The sequence below is a fragment of the Microtus pennsylvanicus genome, chromosome 4 (assembly GCF_037038515.1).
Source record: "Microtus pennsylvanicus isolate mMicPen1 chromosome 4, mMicPen1.hap1, whole genome shotgun sequence".
NCBI classification, from domain to species: domain Eukaryota; kingdom Metazoa; phylum Chordata; class Mammalia; order Rodentia; family Cricetidae; genus Microtus; species Microtus pennsylvanicus.
In genome coordinates, this window is record NC_134582.1 from 48,498,598 (window position 1) to 48,519,560 (window position 20,963).

Below are 20,963 nucleotides of genomic sequence, written 5' to 3' on the forward strand. Positions count from 1 at the left end.
TCCACCGACTGCTTTTGCATTAATTCGCTGCGGCTTCCCAGCTAGAGAGCTCAGATTGCACCTGCTCCCAGGGCCAGCGGGGGTCCTGTGTCTTCCACACTCAGCCGGTGTTGCCTGTGCACGGACACCGGAACCCACCAGGGGTCACTGCAGCCTCAGAGCTATTGTGCCCACCAGTGCCTGGCCCCGGCCCGCCGCGCGGAGGGCGTGGGATTGGGATCGCAGCAGGCAGGGGTCGGAACACAACTGCGCCCTGGCGGCCCGAAGCCACCTTCCAGGTCTCCCAGGGAAACGAACGCAGTGACCTGGAGACGGCCGCACGGCTCTCGCGCAGCGCACGCGTTCTGGCTGGGACCTGCCGGCACCGGGCCAGACTGACCACCTCTGCCCCGCCCTCCGCCCCCAGCGGAGACCCCGCCCAGAAGGGGCGCTCGGGTCGTAGTTCCGGGGATCCTGCTTCAGCTCCGCGGCTTTTTGCGGACGCCCGGGGGCCCTCTGCACCTGGGTTGCTCCCGCCCAGGGCTCCGCCCCGCGCGGCCAAGAACTTTCCCTGGAGCCTCGGCGGCCTCGGTGCCCGGGTACTGCCGCGCCCGCCCGCAGGTTCTCCGGCGCTCGTCTCTTCAAGACGTTCGGCGTTCCGTCCCCGTAGCAGGGCGTTCGGGAGAGGAGCGCTAGAACTTGGCCATCTCGGCGGGATGAGTGCGGGGACCCTCAGACGGAAGCCGCAGCCCGCAACAAGCTGATCTCCCCCCGGCTGGTTTCGGTGAGGAGCCCTGGCGCCCCCCCCCCCCGCGCCCCCGGGCTGGCTGTGAGAGCCGCAGAGGGAGTGGCGACCTTCGCCGCTGGCCACGCGTCCCAGGCTGGGGGGTCTTGGCCACCCCCGACACAAAAGAGAAGCTGAGTGCTCTCCGCTCTGCCTACCTTGCCACGGGGGTGTGGGGCGGGGCCCGGTGCGCTCCCGGTGGGGACTTGGGCGCTGCGGCAGGGGAATCGCTCCGGTGCTTGTATGGGGCTGGCGCTGCCGAGTACCGAAGGGCGTCCGAGCCCAGGGAGGGTCTGGAGCGCCCGGCCCGCCCTTTTCGTGTCCCTGGCTGTCCGTCCCTAACCAGGCGACTCTTGTCGTTCCCAGGTCGCCGCCCCAGTTTTTAGAAGAGGAGCCTCAGCCGCAGGATGCGCGGGGACACGCCGCTCCCGGCGCCCAGTTCGGCGGGCGCTTCCCGGGCGGCTCTGGGTCCCTGACGCTCTGGGGCGCGCTCATCCTCCCGCCTCCGCTCTCCGAGCTTCTCGGGGTGCCCTCGGCTCGACTGCAGGACCCCAGACCTCGCTCCCCAGGGCCCCACCCAGACCCGCGCCTCTCGCCCTCTCCGCGGCGCGTACAATAAATTAATGCTTCGCGCTTGAGGGGAGGAGGCGGCGGGCACCTCGGTCGCTGCTCTCGCCTGACTGGAGACGCTTTCAGCCGACATGGGCTGTTTCTGCGCCGTTCCGGAAGAATTTTATTGCGAAGTTTTGCTCCTGGACGAGTCCAAGCTCACCCTTACCACCCAGCAGCAGGGCATCAAGGTAGGTGCAGCCGGGGCGCGGTACGGGGTCCGCGACGTGGGGGTCCGCGGCTTTGTCTTAAGACTGTCACCGGTCCAGCCCGGCCACCGTGCAACAGCAGAGCAGCAGTCCCGGCCTCAGACAGAGGAGGGGTCTGTGGGGCTGTGCTAACTTGGAGATGCTTTAGAAAAGTAACTGCTGTCTTGAAGGGTCCTCGACGCCCCAACTTCCAGCAGCAATTAGAACCCCGGTGACTCTGCCCACTCCCGGGCTCCCGCAGCAGCAAGAGGCCCCTCGCAGCTCCCAGACAGACGCAGAATTGAATGGGCAGGCTGCTCCCCACCCGGGTGCTGGAGGCGTGCTTCTCGGCTTTGTGGAAGCCTTCCTCTCCCATCCACCCCCATTTTCCCTGATAGTATTCTTGGGGAAGTAAACTAACGCACTCTCTCGCTGAAACATGAATCTGGTTGTTGTGATTGTGTTCCCCGGATTTGTAGCTGGAGAATGCTACGTTTGCCCAATTTTCTTTCCGCTAGCGAGCTGGTTTATCTCCACATTGAAGTAAACATCTCACAAAGCAAATCTGTGATCGGTTTGCCCCTGTTTGTAGTCATCAAAAATGTATTGCTGCTTCTAAACTAGAAAACCCACAGAAAGCCTACGAGCTTGCACCCGACCCACTTCCTTAATTTTAATGAGTACATTTTTTTAAAAAAAATACCTGACAACCTGAGGATGCGCCTGCGCGTTTGTTTCGCTTTTCCAACAGTTCTGAGCAGATAGGAATCCAGTGTGTGTGTTTTGTTTGCCTTTTTCCTTCAGTACTAAACCACCGAGGCATTTTAGTTAAGGCAGCTGTGGAGTCTGCATCTCGTGCCCCCCTCCACACCCCCGCGCGTCCGGAACCTGTGAGTCTGGGGGATCGAGTTTACCATGATGCCCTATAGCCTCTCCTAGTCTTGTCATTTCAGAAGTTGTCCGCGTGAGGTAGGTTCTGGGCATTTCCTTGTGGCAGTCTATTTTGATTACCTTTACGCCCACCAGAAAAACTTCCTGGCTAGAAGCCTCTTTGTGGATGTTGCCAGTTTGGGCATACAGAATTAGAATTTCATGGTGTAATCCTCTTTCAGAAGAAAGGCCAAAGTGACCAATTAAAGCTAAAACACTTAACCCCTTCCTTTGGGAAATCGTTTTGAACAGTGTTCCCCAGCAATTATAACAAGCAAATTCAATCAAATTTCCATCTTTCAGTTTTTCCCAAGAGCAATAAAACAGTATTTGGAGGTACAATGCTTGCTTTATATTTTTAACTTTTCTTTATGTACTTAGTCACACATCCACACACAGTAGGAAAACAAGGGGAAATAAAACTTTACTGCACAGTAAGATAGAAGATTTTGTTTTGAACAAACTGGGCCAAAATAAAAACAAAAACAGTTCTTGGCGATACAGACGGATTGCCTGGTGTAGGAGTGGGAATAGTCAGAAGGATAAGTTAGGACCTGATACCAACCCGGCAAAGAGACCTTCTGAAGCGCAGAGAATAAGTGCATTTGGACTCTCGAGTTGTCTGCAGCAAGAGCTCCCCACTTAATCATGAAAGCCATGCCCCTGTCAGCTGTGGCTTGTGTAGATTATTCTGTCAGGAGAGCAGCCAAGACTCCGGATAATAGAGTAAGTTTGTTAAAGAAACGTGAGTCCCAACTCCTGATCCATACTCACTTTTAGTAAATCCATAGTATTTACCTTGTTTTACAAATGGGTTGAAGGTTGGTGAGTGATTCAAAGGCAACAACAGCTTCAAAATAGTGTTCTTTTGGCTGAGCGCCATGTAACTAAACACTATTTAAAGCAGGCTTTCGTTGGAAGTAATCATTTTTGCCACAAGCTTAGCCTCTTTTGGTGTCACAAAAGCATGCCGTGCTGATTTTGATGTCTGTGTGTGCAACACAGATGTCTGCTGGAGCTAACCACATTGTCTGCGGCTACTATCCCTCTTTAAAAATGAGTGTGTTAGGAACTAGCTACCTGTAATATGTACTAAATTAAGCATTTGTATGTTTACCAGTGGTGCGAGGCTTGAAAAGCACCCTGTGTAAGTGATCCTCAGACATAGTTTGAGTATGTGGGCTATGCTATAGAGAACTGGCTTTTTAACCTTCCTCTTCCCCTTCCCATGTTATGGCATACAGGTGTCAGTTACTCTATATGCATATTTGAATTTTGCTTATTTTATGTGTGTTGGTATTTTGTCTGCATGCATGTGTAAGAGACTGACTGACGGATCCTCTGGAATTGATATTACAGATGTTGTAAGCCATGTGGGTGCTGGGAATCTAACCTTGGTCCTCTGGAAGGGCAGCCAGTGCTCTCAATTGCTGAGCCACCTCTCCGGTCCCAGCTACTGTATATTAATTTGATAAAATTAGCTCCTGTTTAGATCATAAGTTAACTTCACAGCCAGTAACCAACAGCCTCTGTTACAGTGTTCTCTCTGGGGTAGTTTGATTGGTGACTTTGGCTATCACCAATTAAAACCAAAGTTTCCATAAGGTCCAGGTGTTCCTGAGGGACCGAGGCCTGTCCACCGCTCTTAGAAAGTGGAGACAAAATGCCCAATCTTCAGATCTTAAAAACACAGAGATCAGATGAAAAAGACTCAAGGGTTTTATGGTAGCCAGGAAGAGAAAAAGCTTAGCCTAGAGTTCTTCCAGCAGCGTGGCTGAGATTTAGAGCTTGGAAAATTGACAAAAGTTTAACTCTAGTTGAAGCCCTTATAGCAGGAAATGCTTCTCTTCTAAGTCTTGGAAGGAAAATAAGAAAACGGGTGAAAAATGGGAGAGAGACCATAAATGTGGCCGCTGATGGTGCATAAAACCTGATCCCCGACTTTATTCTGTCCCTCTTCTGTCACTGAAGCATTTTTCCAAATGCTTTGAGCACATACTCAGTACTTCCAGGACTTTAGGGTCATATGTTGTTTGAAAAGTCAGAGTTTTAACTTTATGTACTTGATGTAATTATTGTTCCTTTTGTATTTTTATACTAGCAAAATTATTCTCAGAAATTAAATGAAAATAAACACAACGTTAAGCAACATAAGTTAACTTATTTTCCTTTGAAATTAAAACAAAAATTATTGATTAATTTTTAAAAGAACTTTTGTTGTTTTTTTTGAGACAGGGTTTCTCTATGTGGCCCAAGCTGTCCTGGAGCTCACTCTGTAGACTGGGCTGGCCTGGAACTCATAGAGATCCACCTGCTTCTGCCTCCTGAGTGCTGGGATTAAAGGTGTGCGCCGCCACCACCTGGCTTTAAAATACATTTCAAGAGCTGATGCGTTGGTTCGGTGTTAAGATGTCTGTTCGGCATCCCTGGGTGTCTGAGTTTGATCCCTGGAATTCTTACAAAGTTTGAAGGAGAGAAACTCTACAGAGTTGTCCTCTGTCCTCTAGTTGGGTGCTGCCACACACTCATCACCCCACAGTGCACGGATAAACACTCATACAGCAATAATAAACAAAAATCTTTCAAAAAGTGCTTTTTGAGATTTTGAGTTGCCCATTTTTTTTATTCTCAAGTGAAATGGGAACCACAGTGGGATCTGATGTCTTCTTGTGACTGCTGAGAGCACCAGGCATGCACATGCGACACATGCATGCATGCAGGCAAACACACACATAACATAGAACAGCTATTAAAAATCAAATAAGAACCACTGGCTTTGCATTAAACTTATTCACATATTTTGTGGTTTTTTTGGACAGGGTCTCTCACACTATAGCCCAAACCGGCCCTGAGCTTGTGGCTGTCTTCCTGCCTCAGTCTCCTAGGCAGGGAGATTCCAGAACAGGCAGAAGCCACCACTCTAGGCTCTGTTTTATTTAAATAGAAGTGATTTTACTGATCCTTATGTGGTTTACTTAAGACTTCCCTTGTAAAAATCTGAAAAGTAAGCAAGAGCTGGGACTGGAGAGATGGCTCAGTGGTTAAGAGCTCTTAACTGCCCTTGAGGAGGACTAGAGTTTGGTTCCCAGAACCCACAAGCAGCTCACAACCATCTGCAACTCCAGTCGTAGGGGACGTCGTCTGACCTCCACAGGCACCCGTGTGCCTTGGTGTGCATTCATATAGCCACATAAAATAAAGAGGAAAGAGGAATGCCTTTGAATTTCTGTTAAAATAGGGCATTTGGTTGGAAGACTAACTGTAGCTATCACATGTACACACATGAGAGAAGGCTGAAAAGACGTTATCGTGTGCACCAATTGGAAAGTACTCCTTCAGTTTATTTAAATAAAGTACCAGATTATGAGTTGAAAAGTTAGTTGTAAAGTCATTTTTCATAATGCAGATAAAGGCTTTTCAGCGGGAAGATTGTGTTCTGGTAGAGAGCACTTCGGTGCAAGGGTGATAGCTGCATGTGTTCACAATTATCACCTGACTGGAAAATGATTTTCTGTTTAAAAAGTAATTAGAACAATAAAAGACTAATTTTCTTGTATCCATTCTAGTGTTACTTAGACATTCGCATTCTTCCTTTAGACGTAACCTCGCTTGACAGGCAGGAAGTTCTTTTCATTCAGTCTCTTGCTTGAGTCTGATCTGAGATTTATATAAGCTACGCGCTTTCGATTGTGGGTCCCGCCAGAACAATAGCGTTTGCCTGTTTGCTCTCCGCTGCCGTTTCTTCAGCTTCTTCAAGGAAGACTTTCTCCTGTGGTTGACCTCAGTTTTTGTAGTGTTTGTTCTGGGAAGCTTTCCTGAGGCCCTTTGTGGCTCTCTGTGCAGGGAGAGGTGCTGCACTTTCCTTTTGTTCTTTTCCAAAGCAAAACTTGAATGGGGTTCAAACTATTTTTCTGGATTTGAAGAGCAAAAGATTCGAAAAAAGTCATAAGGTTTGATTGTAAATTGTGCCCTTAGAATTGCTATGCAAATATGAAAAAGATTAGCATTTCATCTTGGCAGGGTTTGGTACTCTGAATAGTGAGGTTCTTGATTTTCATAGAGGTGATGACTAAATTAATGAAACTGACTTGGCAGTGAGCTAGGAATTCCATTAACCTAAAACAAGATTTATTTGTTTTATATGCCTAAGTATTTTGCCTGCATATGCGTGTGTGGGTGTGGGTGTACCATGTGGATGCCTCCTGGTGCCCACAGAGGCCAGAGAGGGTGTTGGATTCCCTGGAACTGTAGTTACAGATGACTGTGAACTGCCTCGTGGGCACTGGGAACTGAATCTGGTCCTTTAGAAGAGCGGCCAGTGCTCTTAACCCTGGGCCCTCTCTCCAGCCCCTCGTAACTTTTAACGTGGAGCTGTGCCATACCCGCTATCCAGTTACAATGTACAGCTGATCTTTCCGCTGTTAAGGGCTGTTATGTCCTGCCCATCCTGAGATCCTTACGAGTCCTGTCATCCTCAATCAGAAACTTCCCAGGGAACCAGAAGAAAGTAGTCATAGGTGAGGTTTAAAGTATATGCATCTCACGAAGATGTCTAAGTTTCCTTTTACTTGGACTGGAAAGGGAAATGTCTCAGAAGGCTGGGGCAGGGGCAGGGAGTAAAAAGAAATGTTTTCATAAATTCTGTTAAGCATATATGTGAATACTGGTATATTTTGATATCTGCCGTCTAACTTACAAAACCAGGGACCTTTTAAGCAAACATAGGTTGAAGGAATGATTCTGAAGTGACGTTTGTGTTAGTGTAAGCAGACTGTGGAGCTTTAGAAAGATACTTGTCACTTCAGAGCCCCAGTTCTACCCTGTATAAAATAGCCACCTTACACATTCCTTGTGCCTCGAATGTGCTGAGCAGCAGAGACTGCTGGCCTCGCTCTCGCCTTTTTTCTAACCTCCAGTCTGACCAGTGGCTTGCTGTGCCAGGCAGAATTGCTCTCAGCTTCCCAGACATTCCAGACCCTCCCGGGGCACTGTGCACGGGACTCCTGCTGGTTGCTATATATGTACCCTTTTGCCTTTCCCTAAACACCCCCTCATCTGAGCCAGGCTTCAAAACTTGAATCAAGTGTCTCAGCTGAGCCTGACTAGGCAGGGTGCCCATCTGTGTCTTCACATATCTCTGTCTCGGTACTCCAGCACACTCCAAGTGTTTCTGGACTCTCTGTCTCTTCCTGTAGCTTGCGAGCCCGTGCCTGTGATTCCGGGAGCTCGGGCTGTACGCTTCGTGTAATAGATGCTTATTAACTGTAATTTGAATAGGAGGGAAGAATGGAATGCTGCAGTTGGTCGGGCTATATTGAAAATCTTTACTATAGATAATGACATTCCTTTGCCATTTGATTTTTACTAGAAAAGACTGCAGAATAAAGAGTTTCACTGTGAAAAATCTGTTGCCAAGATACTCTAGCTTTCATATTGATAATGGGCAGAGAATGAGAAGGCTCAGTGCTGGTGGCACACTGAAGAGCTGATTGGCAGCTGTTGCAGAAAACATGAGTCACGCCATTTTCTCTTTTCTTGTAGAATGGGTGGGGAAGCGGGGATGAGAGACAGGGACTCCTGTAGTCCTGGCTGGCCTCAAAGTGGCTGTACCTGAGGATTTCCTCAAATTTCTGATCCTTCTGCCTCTACTTCTCAGATCTTAGGTCTTTTATTTCTCTTTTAAATAGCGCATTCTCCTTCCGGTTTGAGTCATTAGGAGAAGTGCGGATTTCAGGAATGGCTAGAGAATCTCGCTGTCCTGCATTGTCTCAATTGAGGACGCTGTTGGTTAGTACCACGGTGTGTGTCCGCATAATTAGGGAGTTCTGTCTGCCTTGATTTTTAAAAGATTGCCCTCTGCTCGTTTTACTCTTGAAGCTGTGTAAATCTGATTTGGTACTGTTCTCAGCCTTAATAAGCATTGGGGTTTTATGAAAAAAAAATCTTTTTTTCCCTGTCTGATGTGGAGGGCACTTGTCTGCAGGCCAGTATAGATGTGACAAGTCTGAGTTCTGGCTGTGTTCCTGTCTCTCTGAGGCTGCTTGGTGGAACGTTAGCTCTGACACGTCGACCCCTGTAAAGCTGGTATCTGTTGCTCCTGGTTGTCCTGGGCTGGGATGAGCAACTGCCCTTCTCTTCTACTCTGTGCGTTTTGTTTGTAAGTCTCACATATTAAGGCTAAAGAGACACCTGTTATCACATGTCCTAGGCAAAGACAAGGTGTGTTAAGTTCAGGAACCAGTCAGTTTACTTTGTGACTCAGGAAGCTTGTACTTACAATTTGGAGAGTCTGTACCAGTCTCTAAAGGAAAACAGAAAAGAACGATTTGCATTCCTACGTCCCCTGAGCTGTGTGTGCACTTCCTGTTTGTTTTCTTTTCTTTTCTAAGTGAAACAGCCATTCTTACTTAATGCTATCCATTGTTAATACCTTTCTCCGTGACTAAACACTCTGAAGAGATCCCCCAGGGCGGAATGGCTCCTCCAGAGGCTGCAGGCTGGAAAGGGCTAGCTGCTTTTCCAAAGCGTGAGAAGTCTGTTTCCTAGCAGAGGAGACTGACATTCCTAGACGGAGTCAGAACAAGGAAGGTGGAGAAGGCAGGGTTTGAAGGAGTGCTGGGTGGTAGTGTCTTTGCTCGCCCATCCTAGCACACTGGGACAATAGCACAATAGCAGAGAGGTCAGATGGCAAGGGAGGGGTCAGCCATCCGAGACTGGAGAGGGAGTGAAACTGAATTCTGCAGCGGACTTAGAAAGGACGCATTCTGAGCCCCACATAGAGCAGTCAGCACACTGAGTTCCAAGATTCTCATGGACTGGCTTGTTTAGAGTCCTGCGCGCATGCCTGTGATCCCAGCAGCCAGGAGACAGAGGCCAGGAACACTGCTGCATGTTAGAAGGCAGCCTAATCTGCCTAAGTGAGTTCCAGGACAGCAAGGAGCCACACAATGAGATTGTGTCACAAACCAAACAGTAGTCCAGATTTCCGCACAGACTGTGACCTGCCTGAAGGCCAGGCTCTTGAGCTAACCATAGACTGTTTGTGTAGCACGATTCTCTCCCTACTTTGCCCTTCTTCAGAAGCAAGTTTGAGAAACAGTCTTGGCCTTTGGCTACATCAGATATTGCTTCTCAAAACTGCCTTTTCTCCCCATCCCACTGCTTCCAGCTTAGCGTGGGCTCACACTCGGTGCCCAGGCTAGCCTCCTCTCTGGGGCTGTGTGGGTGTCTCTAGTTCTTCGTTGTGCTCCCCGTGTTCATGTCCTGTCTTCTCCACGGGGACAGCTGTTCTTGTGCTCCCCGTGTTCATGTCCTGTCTTCTCCATGGGGACAGCTGTTCTTGTGCTCCCCGTGTTCATGTCCTGTCTTCTCCACGGGGACAGCTGTTCTTGTGCTCCCCGTGTTCATGTCCTGTCTTCTCCACGGGGACAGCTGTTCTTGTGCTCCCCGTGTCTATGTCCTGTCTTCTCCACGGGGACAGCTGTTCTTGTGCTCCCCGTGTTCATGTCCTGTCTTCTCCACGGGGACAGCTGTTCTTGTGCTCCCTGTGTTCATGTCCTGTCTTCTCCACGGGGACAGCTGTTCTTGTGCTCCCCGTGTTCATGTCCTGTCTTCTCCACGGGGACAGCTGTTCTTGTGCTCCCCGTGTTCATGTCCTGTCTTCTCCATGGGGACAGCTGTTCTTGAGGCAGCCACGGTTTCATCTGTATGTAGAGGAACACGATAACTGCCTCATAGGATGATGGTGAAATCTGGAAAAGGATTTTAGGCATGTAAGAGCAAAGATACTCAATAAGTGATATATATATATACATAATATTTTATATAATAATATATATATAATTGTATAATAATAATTTTAAAATATATTTGCTTCTCATTTACAATTTGGAAATGCTAATTCTCCGCACCATTATCCTTAGTAAGTCTTTAGGAGTCTCTCAGAGGTGTGTCTTGGAGCAGTCAAGGACCGAGAAGGGCACGACTTAAGGCAACAGTAATGGAGAAGGGGAGAGGAAATAAAATCCGAAAGATATTTAGGAGGTGGGATTCTCTAAGATCTGGGAGAATGTGGAAATGTAAGGGTCGTGGCCCAAGATGTGGAGCACTTGGTTGGTGGCCTTCAGCACGCAGGAGTCACCTCTGTTATTCCTCACCCAGCTGCTCTTCCCTGCAGCCAGCAGCCCGGGAGGAAGTTGGTCCCAGCCCTACCCCAGTCCAGGGAGGATAATTGCTCTGAAGGTGTGCCTGTTGCCGTTGGAGATGAAGGACTCCTGCTGGATAACAGGCACAGGCAAGCTTGCTGGTGAAAGTGCTTCTGGGAAAGTTCCCGTCTAGCACATTATCATATACACGCTTCCCCTCTTTATCACCAGAGCCATTGGCTACTGATTACAGCGTGTAGACCACAGCGACTCCTAAAATGGCAGAGATAGAAGAAGTGACAGTGGTGTCTCTGAACTGCCCTGAGTCTTCTCTCCCTACCCCTGGATTCCCTCATGGCTGAGCTAATACACTTCTTCACTGAAGCAGCTTGTAGCAGGAGTCTGTTACCGGGGACCAGTATATCTTGGGAGAGTGGAGCATGGATTTGTTCACCAGTCTGGGGCACAGGAGGAGAGGCATAAACATGCACTCACTGTTTAGTGCAGTAGGCAATGGGAAATGCAGTTAGGGCAGGTGATGAGGAAGTTGGGGTGAGGTGTGGTGGTACGCGGTGCACATCGGAAGGTAAAGACGTGCTGTTTGAGCATCCCAGGGAATGCTCTACAAGAAACTCTTTCTTCTCAGGTACATGGGTCTGACAAACCGTCAATGCCTGTGACTGTCCGGTCTCCACGGCTCTCCTCATTACTCCTCCCCTCCTCTCCCATTCTTTCTGTTCTTTACGCTGCTACTTCCTCATCCTGATCTTGCTGTCCAGTTAAGCCAGACTGCATCCAAGTTTTTGAGTACCCCACATTCCTGCTATTCATGTCTCTGTCTGGAAAGCTCCAGCCCACCTAGCCTGCTAGAGGAGCTCCAGAGTTCTGCTCAGGGGTAACCCTGCTGACGGAGTGGAGAGCCCTTCCTTCCCATCTGCCAGCGCTGTCAGTGCAGACGAGCCACCCTCTCTGAGTGTGCATCCTGAAATTACCTGGTGCGAGCAAGAAGGAAACATAGAACATACAAGAAACCGCTTAGGAGTTTATTAGAGGGGGTGCGTACAGGCCTGGGGGATGGTGTACAGAGAGAGAAAGACGGTGCGGCCAGCTTTTTAAAAGCTGCCTAGCGCATGTGCACAGGGGGTTGGCGTGACTACGTCATACGCAGATGATGGGCTTACACATGCGCACAAGGGTTTAGCTATGTCACATGTGGATGGAACCACGCATGCGCACACGTGGGTCCTGTGGGGGCCTTTTAACATTCAGGCAATTGCCTAAGGGCTTGTATGTACGTGCATGGCTTTAGAACTCGGAAGTGCAGCCTTATTTGTGGCTGAATAATTACACATCCTTGTTTGTAAATTAGAGCCAAACTCCCCTCCTTGTCTTGAGATGTTGCAGATGAAACTGTTTACAACGTACCTCATGGGCAGTAACTACTGTTCACACCAGGCCTCATGGGTGGTACCTACTGTTTACACTGAGCCTCATGGGTGGTAACTACTGTTCACACCAGTTCTTATGGGCTTTAACTACTGTCCACACCAGACCTCATAGGTCCAAACTACTGTTCACACCAGACCTCGTGGGTGGTAGTTACTGGCTGGGAAACCCTGAGGGAGGACACTAGGCCTTTTTAATGGGATTCCCAGTCAAGCCACTGTGGAATGATAGGCATTAGTGGGTTAGTGTTGACTGTATGAATTAACCTGAGCAGGAAAATGTTTCTCTTTTTGGACATATGCTGATTTGCTCTTTTAGGTTTTTCTGGGCTTAGGTAATATGCCTGGTTTTCAGGTATGTTAGAAAAATTATCATATATATATGTCCATCTGTTGAAACATTGAGAACTTGGTAGTGATCTGTTCTGAGCAAGGTAAGGTGTGCTCTTCCCCCTGACACACACAAGTGATAGGTTGCTAGAAGACTTTCTGTGAACACATACTTTCCAGCATCACTTTCAACCCCGAACTTTAGAGATTTCCCCAGGATGGCAGGATAAAAGCCAGGGAGCCGTCCTGGCTTTGTAGCATTGGACTGAGATTCCCGTGACTGAGGGCGTCAGAGCAAATTCATGGTCCTGAAACTGGCATAGTTTGAGCTCTATGGACTTGTCCACAATTTTCCAAACATTTGAAAACTCCCAGTGTAGGCTACAGCATCTTCCCGTGTACAGTGTTGAGAGTCCAGGATCAAGTTAGTGCCGCGACGCTACAGCATCCTTCACGCGAGCTCACTCTGCGTGTCATTTGCTCTTTCCCGTCAGGCGCTCGGTCTGTTGAGCGGCGCTTCAGCTGGTTGACCCTCTGCACACACTCATTTACCCCCCCCCCCCGCTCAGTTTGCCCCCGGAAAGCCTTCCTGAAAGGGCAGCAGAGAGCGGTGGAGGTGGCATAAGCTCTCACAGACTGGCTTTCCCTTAGAGGGTGAGGCCGTGGTCCGCAGGTGAGGACGCAGGACTCAGAACGGGACTGGTCTCCCAGGTCCCAGATGGTGGACCTTTGTGTCTGCTCTCCCCTCCTCATTCCTGCCTTGGTGCTCTCCCACCCCTTCTGGCTTTCAGCCTGGGAGGAAGGAAAGAATGAGAGCTGATCATGGAAGGAGAGGCCAGGGTTTATTGAAGCCATTTAGGTTGGCTGCCCTGCCTATCTCGTATACTCCTAGCCCCTTCCCTCAGGTTAGGTCTTCTCAGCTCTGTGGGCTGTCCTGAGCACCTGTGTATGGCTCCTGCTTGGACTTGGCAGCCTCTCCAGGCCGGGTCTATTTTTTAAAAATTGTATGAGAAATGACTATGTGGGACGTCTTTTCAGAGTGATAGTCACTGCCATGCATTTCCTTTTTTTTGGGGGGGGGGACGGAGGTGTATTTTGAAAGTGCTTATTTGAGAAGTCAGGAATAATTTAACGGCATAGTTTTAGAGTGTGTGTTACATGGACTTTTTCTTTGGTTTTCATTTTAATAAAATCTTTGTGCTTTGCCCTGAATCCCTATAGTTACATGCTGACTCTTTCTAGGAGGGAAAAGTAAAAACTGGTTAGTGATCCTTCTTACTGCTTGGGGTGAGGTGCAGAGGAGAGAGAGAGCGCGCAAGCGCAAGGTGAGATTGTCCTGTCAGAACAGCCGATGGGTGTTTCCAGTAATTGAGTAACCGGTACTTCACCGTCACTATCACGACTCTACATTATTTCCTACTTAGCTGCTGTTTATCAGGAAGATAAGAATATTTTCCTGAATTTCCCAGAAAGTCATCTTTTTATTTAAAGATGCTTTAAAACTATGCCCTGGAACAGTTATTTGCAAACAAGTAGGTTCTGAGTGTGTGGTAGTTTGAATAAGTGTGGCCTCCAAAGCCTCGTGTGTTTGACTGCTTGGCCTGTAGGGAGTTGCACCACGAGAAGGTATGGCCTTGTTGGAGCAGGTGTGGCCCTGTTGGAGGATATGTGTTACTGTGGAGGTGGGCTTTGAGGTCTCATAGATGCTCAAGCCATGCCCAGTGTTCACTTCCTGTTGCCTGTAGAGCAAGATGAACTCTCAGCCTCTTCTCCAGCACCATGTCTGCCTGCACCCTTTCATGTCCCACCATGATGATAATGGCCTAAACCTCTGAACTGTAAGCCAGCCCCAATTAAATGTTTTCCTTTGTAAGACTTGCCATGGCCTTGGTGTCTCTTCACAGCAATAGAAACCCTAACTAAGATAGAATGTAAGGGTATTTTGGGGTCTGGAACAATGTCGTATGTCTGTAATTGTATGCACAACTTTGTGCGCACAACCATGTAAGAATTTATTCAGAGCCTACTGTTTGCTCAGTAGCATCAGCGTTCCTGTTGGTGATAATGAAGTAAAGGGTACACTCTGTGCAGATGTGGAAGCACCAGGTGAAACAGCAGTGGACACACCACAGGACAGCTTAGTGGGAGATTCCAGTGTGCACAGACGTTATTACAGGAAATTGCTTCTTGCATGTCAGAGTGAGGTTAATCAGGAATGGAGCTTTAGAAGGAAGTGTTTATTGGCCCGAGAGTATTATAATAAGGTGTTTTAATTATCATATCATCTGCAAATAGGGATAATCTGATTTTTTTCTTTCCTGTAGCTTCTATGTCTTTCTCTTGTCTAATTGTTAAAGCTAAGACTTCTAGCTCTACACTGAATGAGAGAGGGAGAGTGGACAATCTTGTGTTGCTCCTTATTTTAGAGGAAATGCTCTCAGGTTGTCTCCATTTAATATAATGTTGGCTGTGGTTTGTTAGATATAGCCTTTATTCTTTTGATATATGCTCCATCTATTCATAAACTCCCCAGAACTTCTATCATGAAGGCGTGTTGAACTTTGTCAAATGCCTTTTCAGCATTCTATTGAACAGTTAAGTGTGGTTTTAGTCCTTGAATTTGTCTATATGGTGTTATTGATGTATTATATATATTGATTTGGGACGAAGCTTACTTGGTCATAATGTATATGATCTTCCTAATGTGTTACTGAGTTTGGTTTGCAAGTATTATTGTTAAGAAGTTTTGCATCTGTGGTCATGAAAGTGTTTAATTGTGATTACAGTTTCAGAGAGATAGGAGTCTGTTATTGTCATGGTGGGACATGGCAATAGGTAGGCATGGCGTTGAAGCAAGCAGATAAGACACAAACAGGAAGCAACATTGGAAATGACACGAGTCGTTTGAAACCTGAAAACCCTCCCCCAGTGATATATCTTCCCAACAAGGTCACACCTCCTAATCCTTCCCAGTTATACCAGCTAAGGCCAAGGTATTCAAACATACGAGCCTATGGGAGCCATTTTCATTCAGACCACCAGAGAGACACTAGCCCCCCTTGATGTGAGAGGATTTAGAAGAGCAGAAGGCAGGACTCAGTGGGTCCCGTCTTACAGATGGGCTTCTAGGTGGCCAGTCTTCAAGTGTGTCTCGGCGTTAAAGGAAAACCTTCAGCTTTCATACAATTTTGGACTACATATTAGGGAGGAGCTGTTGATTTTGACTGCCTGAGGACGGTCTGTCCCTGAAGAATGCCTGGGTTGGAGCAGCATGGACATAAACAGAGAAATGAATTGGTTGAGGAAGACAGGAAGTCTGGGGTTTATCAGACTAGCTGCCTGGGCTGTGTAACTTTTTAGCAACCTGGATCTTAAACCTAGAATTATTTATTAAACAACAAAAATTTCAGCAATGCATGATGCTACTTTTATTAACTGGGAGGGGCAGCTTCCTTGGGCAATGGAGAGGGAAAATCTGGGTTTCTCTTTCTCTACCTTCCGTTTGCATTTTGGGAAGGTCATTCACAGTGATGGTGTCACACTTTCTCCATTTACAAAACAAAGTGGCTGCTGAGGTCATCCCACTAGTGTCCCGTGGATCCGGAGGCTCAAAGACAGAAATGCCTGGCAAACGTGGACAGTTCTCAAGTGCTGGAGAGTGTTAATGGCTCGTTTGCAGCCCATCCTTTCTTCCCTGGTGACCCCTGGCAAGCCGTTTAACTCTGTGCCTGAGATTTATTGTCAGTGGGGTGAAATTGGTAACATATCTGCTTTTTATTCCCGTGCAGGCTGAATGCAGTAACACACTGTGAGAGTTTAGTTACCAGCACGTGCACACGACACATACCAGATGAAAGTTAGGGGCCATTGTTATGGAGCCACGTAGTGCTGTCTTAAAAGTAAGAAACCGCGATTTGTGAGACCTTAAACTAAAGGCTTTGCAAAAGACTTTCGTGTTCTTTGCATTTGCTGGTTCGTAAGCTATTTGCCGAGTTGGAGGCAGCTTACTTTGAAAGTAACAAATCCCTCCTTTTCTGTTGTATGTGTGGGCAGGTGGGTGTGTATGTGCATGTGTTATGTGTCTGTGCTCTGAACGTGTATGCGCCGGTGTGCATGTACGTGAACAAAATGCACTATTTTAACAGAAACTCAGAGACATTTCTCTTTTCATTTTATGTGGATGTGTATGGATACACACCAGGGCACACAGGAACCTGTGGTGGTCAGAAGGCATCCCCTAGAACTGGAGTAGCAGATGGTTGTGAGCTGCCATGTGGGTGATTTTGTGTGGTAAAGGACTCACAATTTGCCAGTCTCTGTGTGGGGCTTTCCACGGGTGACTGCTGAATGAGTCAAAGCTGTGATCCTGACAAAGGTTCTGGGTGTCTTGCCACACAGCAGAGGTAGGCATGCCTCTCTTTGACACACAGTAGACTTTCTACCTTCAAGTAGTTAGGTAACTTTGGCCTTGTGCCAGAGATTGGATAGCAAAGTAATGAACAGAATGTATCTAGCCCTCTGAATTTATTAAATTCTCCTGCCCTGGATAGAATTCATAGCCTATTAGACACTCTCAGTTGCCAAGTTTTCTAAATGTGCACAACTAAAAATGTTCAAAATTAGGGGGCTTAGGAGCTTAGCTCAGTGTTCGAGTGCTTGCCTAGAGCATCAGGCCTTGAGTGACACCCTAACAACACACCCAACACACACAACACACCCGACACATGCAACACACTGCCGCTTTAGATCAGGGCATCTTAAACCTTTCCCACTTAAAGTCCATTTTTGGTATGGGATAATTGTATTCTGTCAATTATATTTTAAATAAACGCTGATTGGTCAGTAGGCAGGCAGGAAATATAGGTGGGACAACCGGGCAGGAAGTAGAGGTAAGAACAGGAGAATTCTGGGAAGGAGGATGCCCATTCCTCCCCAGTCCTGTCCCAACCACAGAAGAAGGAAGATGTGATTGCGTTGCTGAAAAAGGTACCGAGCCATGTGTCTAACAGATAAGAATAATGAGTTAATATAAGTTATAATTGTTAATAAGAAGCCTGAGCTAATGGGCCAATCAGTTTATCATTAATATAGACCTCTGTGTGATTTCTTTGGGGCTAAATGGCTGTGGGACCTGGTGGGAGGACAGAAATCAGGCAGGACAGAATCCCAGACAACACATTTTCTCTAAGAAAATTTAAATTATTTAAAATAGTGTACTCATTTGAGAATTTAATATAATTTATTTTGATCATATTTGTCCCTCTTACTCAACCCTAGCTCAGATCCTCCCTCCCTGCCCTCTCCTCCTGTCTAGTTCATATTGGTCAACTACTCCTAGGCATGGGGATTGCTCTGGGAGTGTGATTGATATATCAGGTATCACACCTAAAGAAGACTGACTTTACTTCTCCTGGCAGCAGTCCATGCCAATAGGGCCTCAGGTAGAGGCGGGACTTCCTGTTTACTTCCTCTCCTCTGACCTTGGACTTATGAGTGCACAGGTCTGTGCATGCTGTCCCTATCACTGTGAGTCCATAGTGCCTCTGCCTTGTGTCCAGAAAACACCGTTTCCTTGGAGTCATCTTCCACCCCTGACTCTTGCCTCCTCTCCTGAGGCGGTGCCTTGTGAAATAGACATTCTGTTGAGGGCCAAGCATTCTGAAGTCGCTTATCCTCTGCACGCTGCACAGTGTGGGTCTCTGTGTTGTCAGCTACTGTGTGTAAGAAGGAGCTTCAGGGATGAGGGTTGAGCAATGCTCTGTAGCGCTAAGTCATTAGGATTCATTTTCTGCCTGTTCAGCAGAGTATTAGTAGTGGGTAGCAGGCTAGTAAACCTCATGACCTAACTAGCCACAAGTTCCTGGCCTTGGTGACTGTTACAAGGAGGCTGCTTGTTGGTTCCCAGCTGCTCAGCCCCCCGAAATAATCACACAGAAACTGTATTATTTAAAATACTGCTTGGCCTATTAACTCTAGCTTCTTATTGGCTAGCTTTTACATATTAATTTAACCCATCTCCATTAATCTGTGCGTCACCATGACGTCATGGCCTACCAGCAAAGTTTCAGCACAGCTGTCTCTGGCACAGCTCCATGGCTTCTCCCTGACTCCGCCCTTCTTTCTCCCAGTATTCAGTTTAGTTTCCCCCACCTAACTAAGTTTTGCCCTGCTATAGGGCCAAAGTAGTTTTTTTATTCATTAATAGTAATCACAGCATACAGAGGGGAATCACACATCAGGTGACAGTGTCAGGTATGACCTACACCAAGTGGATCAGGCCTGAAATTTAAAAAAATGGTGACCTTGAACTCCCTGTATAGCTGAGGATTGCTGTGAGCTCCCAATCCTCCTGCCTCCCTCTCCAGATGCTGGGATTACAGGCTTGCATCCCCATGCCTGGCTTTAGATTACTTTTGTAGGCAGAAAAAGGAATAAGTGCACAATTGTTTATGTGGTTGTTTTTATAATGTTAGATGTTACACTTCTCTCCCAGTTAAAGCCTTTGGGCAAGAGTAGGGCCCACAGGATTGACACGCATGTGTAGTTGCTACCACATGGTTCTGGTTTTTATGGTCGTGTCAGTACATGCAGGGGTGATGTTTAAAAATTCTTACTCATCCTGGGGCTGGAACGATGGCTCAGGGGGTAAGAGGATGCTGTTTCTGCAGAAGACCTAGGTTGGGTTTTCAGAACTCATGTGACCCAAATGTAACTCCTGTTCCAGAAGATCCAGTGCCCGCTCCTGGCACTGCACACACATGGTGCACATACATACATGTAGGCAAAACACTCATACACATAAAATAAAAAATAATAAATCTTTAAAATTTTCCTAAAAATCCAAAAGTAGCTTAGTTAGGAAGTTTCAGTTATGGAGTGAAGAGTTTTTAAAGTCTGGGTAGTGATGTTGCTACATGCATGTTCTGTTCAAGTCTTAAACACTGGGAGCAGTAGTCAGCTTTCTTCTAGCTGCCAAGGTGTGGAGGCCGATGAATGGCAGACACAGAGCCTACTTCTGAGCCGAGAGATCCTGCAGTGTTTGGAGCCACAATATTGCTTCACGACTCAGGTTCCACAGACAACTATAGCTCCAATTCCCTCTGTAGACCAGACAGAGGATCCGGGAAAAAACCAACCAGGCTTCCTGTTTCCAACAACTGGGCTGAGCGATTGGCAAAGGGAAGGAGCGTGGAGCTGAGATTTGATTCTGAAGGACTCTTTTCAGAAATTATTTTCCTCGTCAGGTTCAATCATATGCAATCGGAAGTTGCCCTCAAGGAATAGTGAGGCCGTTAGTTCAGTGGAAGTTTTAACAGCACTTCCTAGACACTTAGCCAGTTTGGGCCTCCTTCAGTGCCTGGCACCCAGCGGTGCCCTCTAAGTGCTGGCACTTTTCTCTTCTTGACACTCGGCAGGCTCTTGTGGCGTGCAAGATGAGCATGCGTGGAATCATAGGCAAGCAGCTAAGCGTAGAACTGAGCAGTACACTCTTAAAAGGGGAAGAGACCCAAGAGACTTGACTGCTAAGGATCTGGGGCCTGAGGTATCTAAAAGGTGAGAGGTCACCCCAGAGGACTCCTGGGAAGGGGTGGGTGGGAGAGGAGGGCCCACTGAATCTACAGGTATCCGCAGATAAAGGAGAAAATTAGCTTCCTTCCTTTTAGGTAGGGCTAGGGGAGGGAAGGTCTTACAATCCAGAAGTGGGGTGTAATATCTTGGATGCAGAGGAAATCCTTGGTGGTATTTTAGGAGTTAATTGGGCAGCTGATGTGCGGACGGGCCTGAAGGTGGGGCAAGCGTTAGTGTGAGATGTATGGTGGCCTAACAGGGTGTAGGGTCACGGTGTGTGCATGAGCACAGTGATATGTCAGGGTGTAGGGTCACAGTGTGTGCAGGAGCACGGTGACATGTCAGGGTGTAGGATCACAGTGTGTGCAGGAGCACGGTGACATGTCAGGGTGTAGGGTCACGGTGTGTGCATGAGCACAGTGATACGTCAGGGTGTAGGGTCACGGTGTGTGCAGGAGCACGGTGACATGTCAGGGTGTAGGGTCACAGTGTGTGCAGGAGCATGGTGACATGTCAGGGTGTAGGGTCACAGTGTGTGCAGGAGCATGGTGACATGTCAGGGTGTAGGGTCACGGTGTGTGCAGGAGCATGGTGACATGTCAGGGTGTAGGGTCACGGTGTGTGCAGGAGCACTGTGACATGTTGGTGTAGGGTCACTGTGTGTGCAGGAGCATGGTGACATGTCAGGGTGTAGGGTCACGGTGTGTGCAGGAGCATGGTGACATGTCAGGGTGTAGGGTCACAGTGTGTGCAGGAGCATGGTGATATGTCAGGGTGTAGGGTCACGGTGTGTGCAGGAGCACGGTGACATGTCAGGGTGTAGGGTCACGGTGTGTGTAGGAGCACGGTGACATGTCAGGGTGTAGGGTCACGGTGTGTGCAGGAGTATGGTGACATGTCAGGGTGTAGGGTCACGGTGTGTACAGGAGAACGGTGACATGTCAGGGTGTAGGGTCACGGTGTTTGCAGGAGCATGGTGGCCTAA

General features: G+C 47.9%; 1 protein-coding gene across 3 annotated transcripts in view; it reads left to right on the forward strand.

Annotated features, from left to right (window-relative positions):
- The first annotated feature begins 242 nt into the window (after nucleotides 1-242).
- The window catches only part of Epb41l4a (erythrocyte membrane protein band 4.1 like 4A), a 196,642-nt gene continuing 175,921 nt past the window's right edge, over nucleotides 243-20,963 (forward strand). For 2 of the 3 annotated variants that reach the window (XM_075969031.1, XM_075969032.1), the window contains exon 1: nucleotides 1,349-1,563. In XM_075969031.1, the coding sequence (XP_075825146.1) occupies nucleotides 1,465-1,563 (99 nt within the window). In that variant the 5' untranslated portion in view covers nucleotides 1,349-1,464. Of the gene's footprint in view, nucleotides 764-1,129; nucleotides 1,564-20,963 lie in introns of those variants that run through there. The other variant, XM_075969030.1, reaches the window with a different exon arrangement.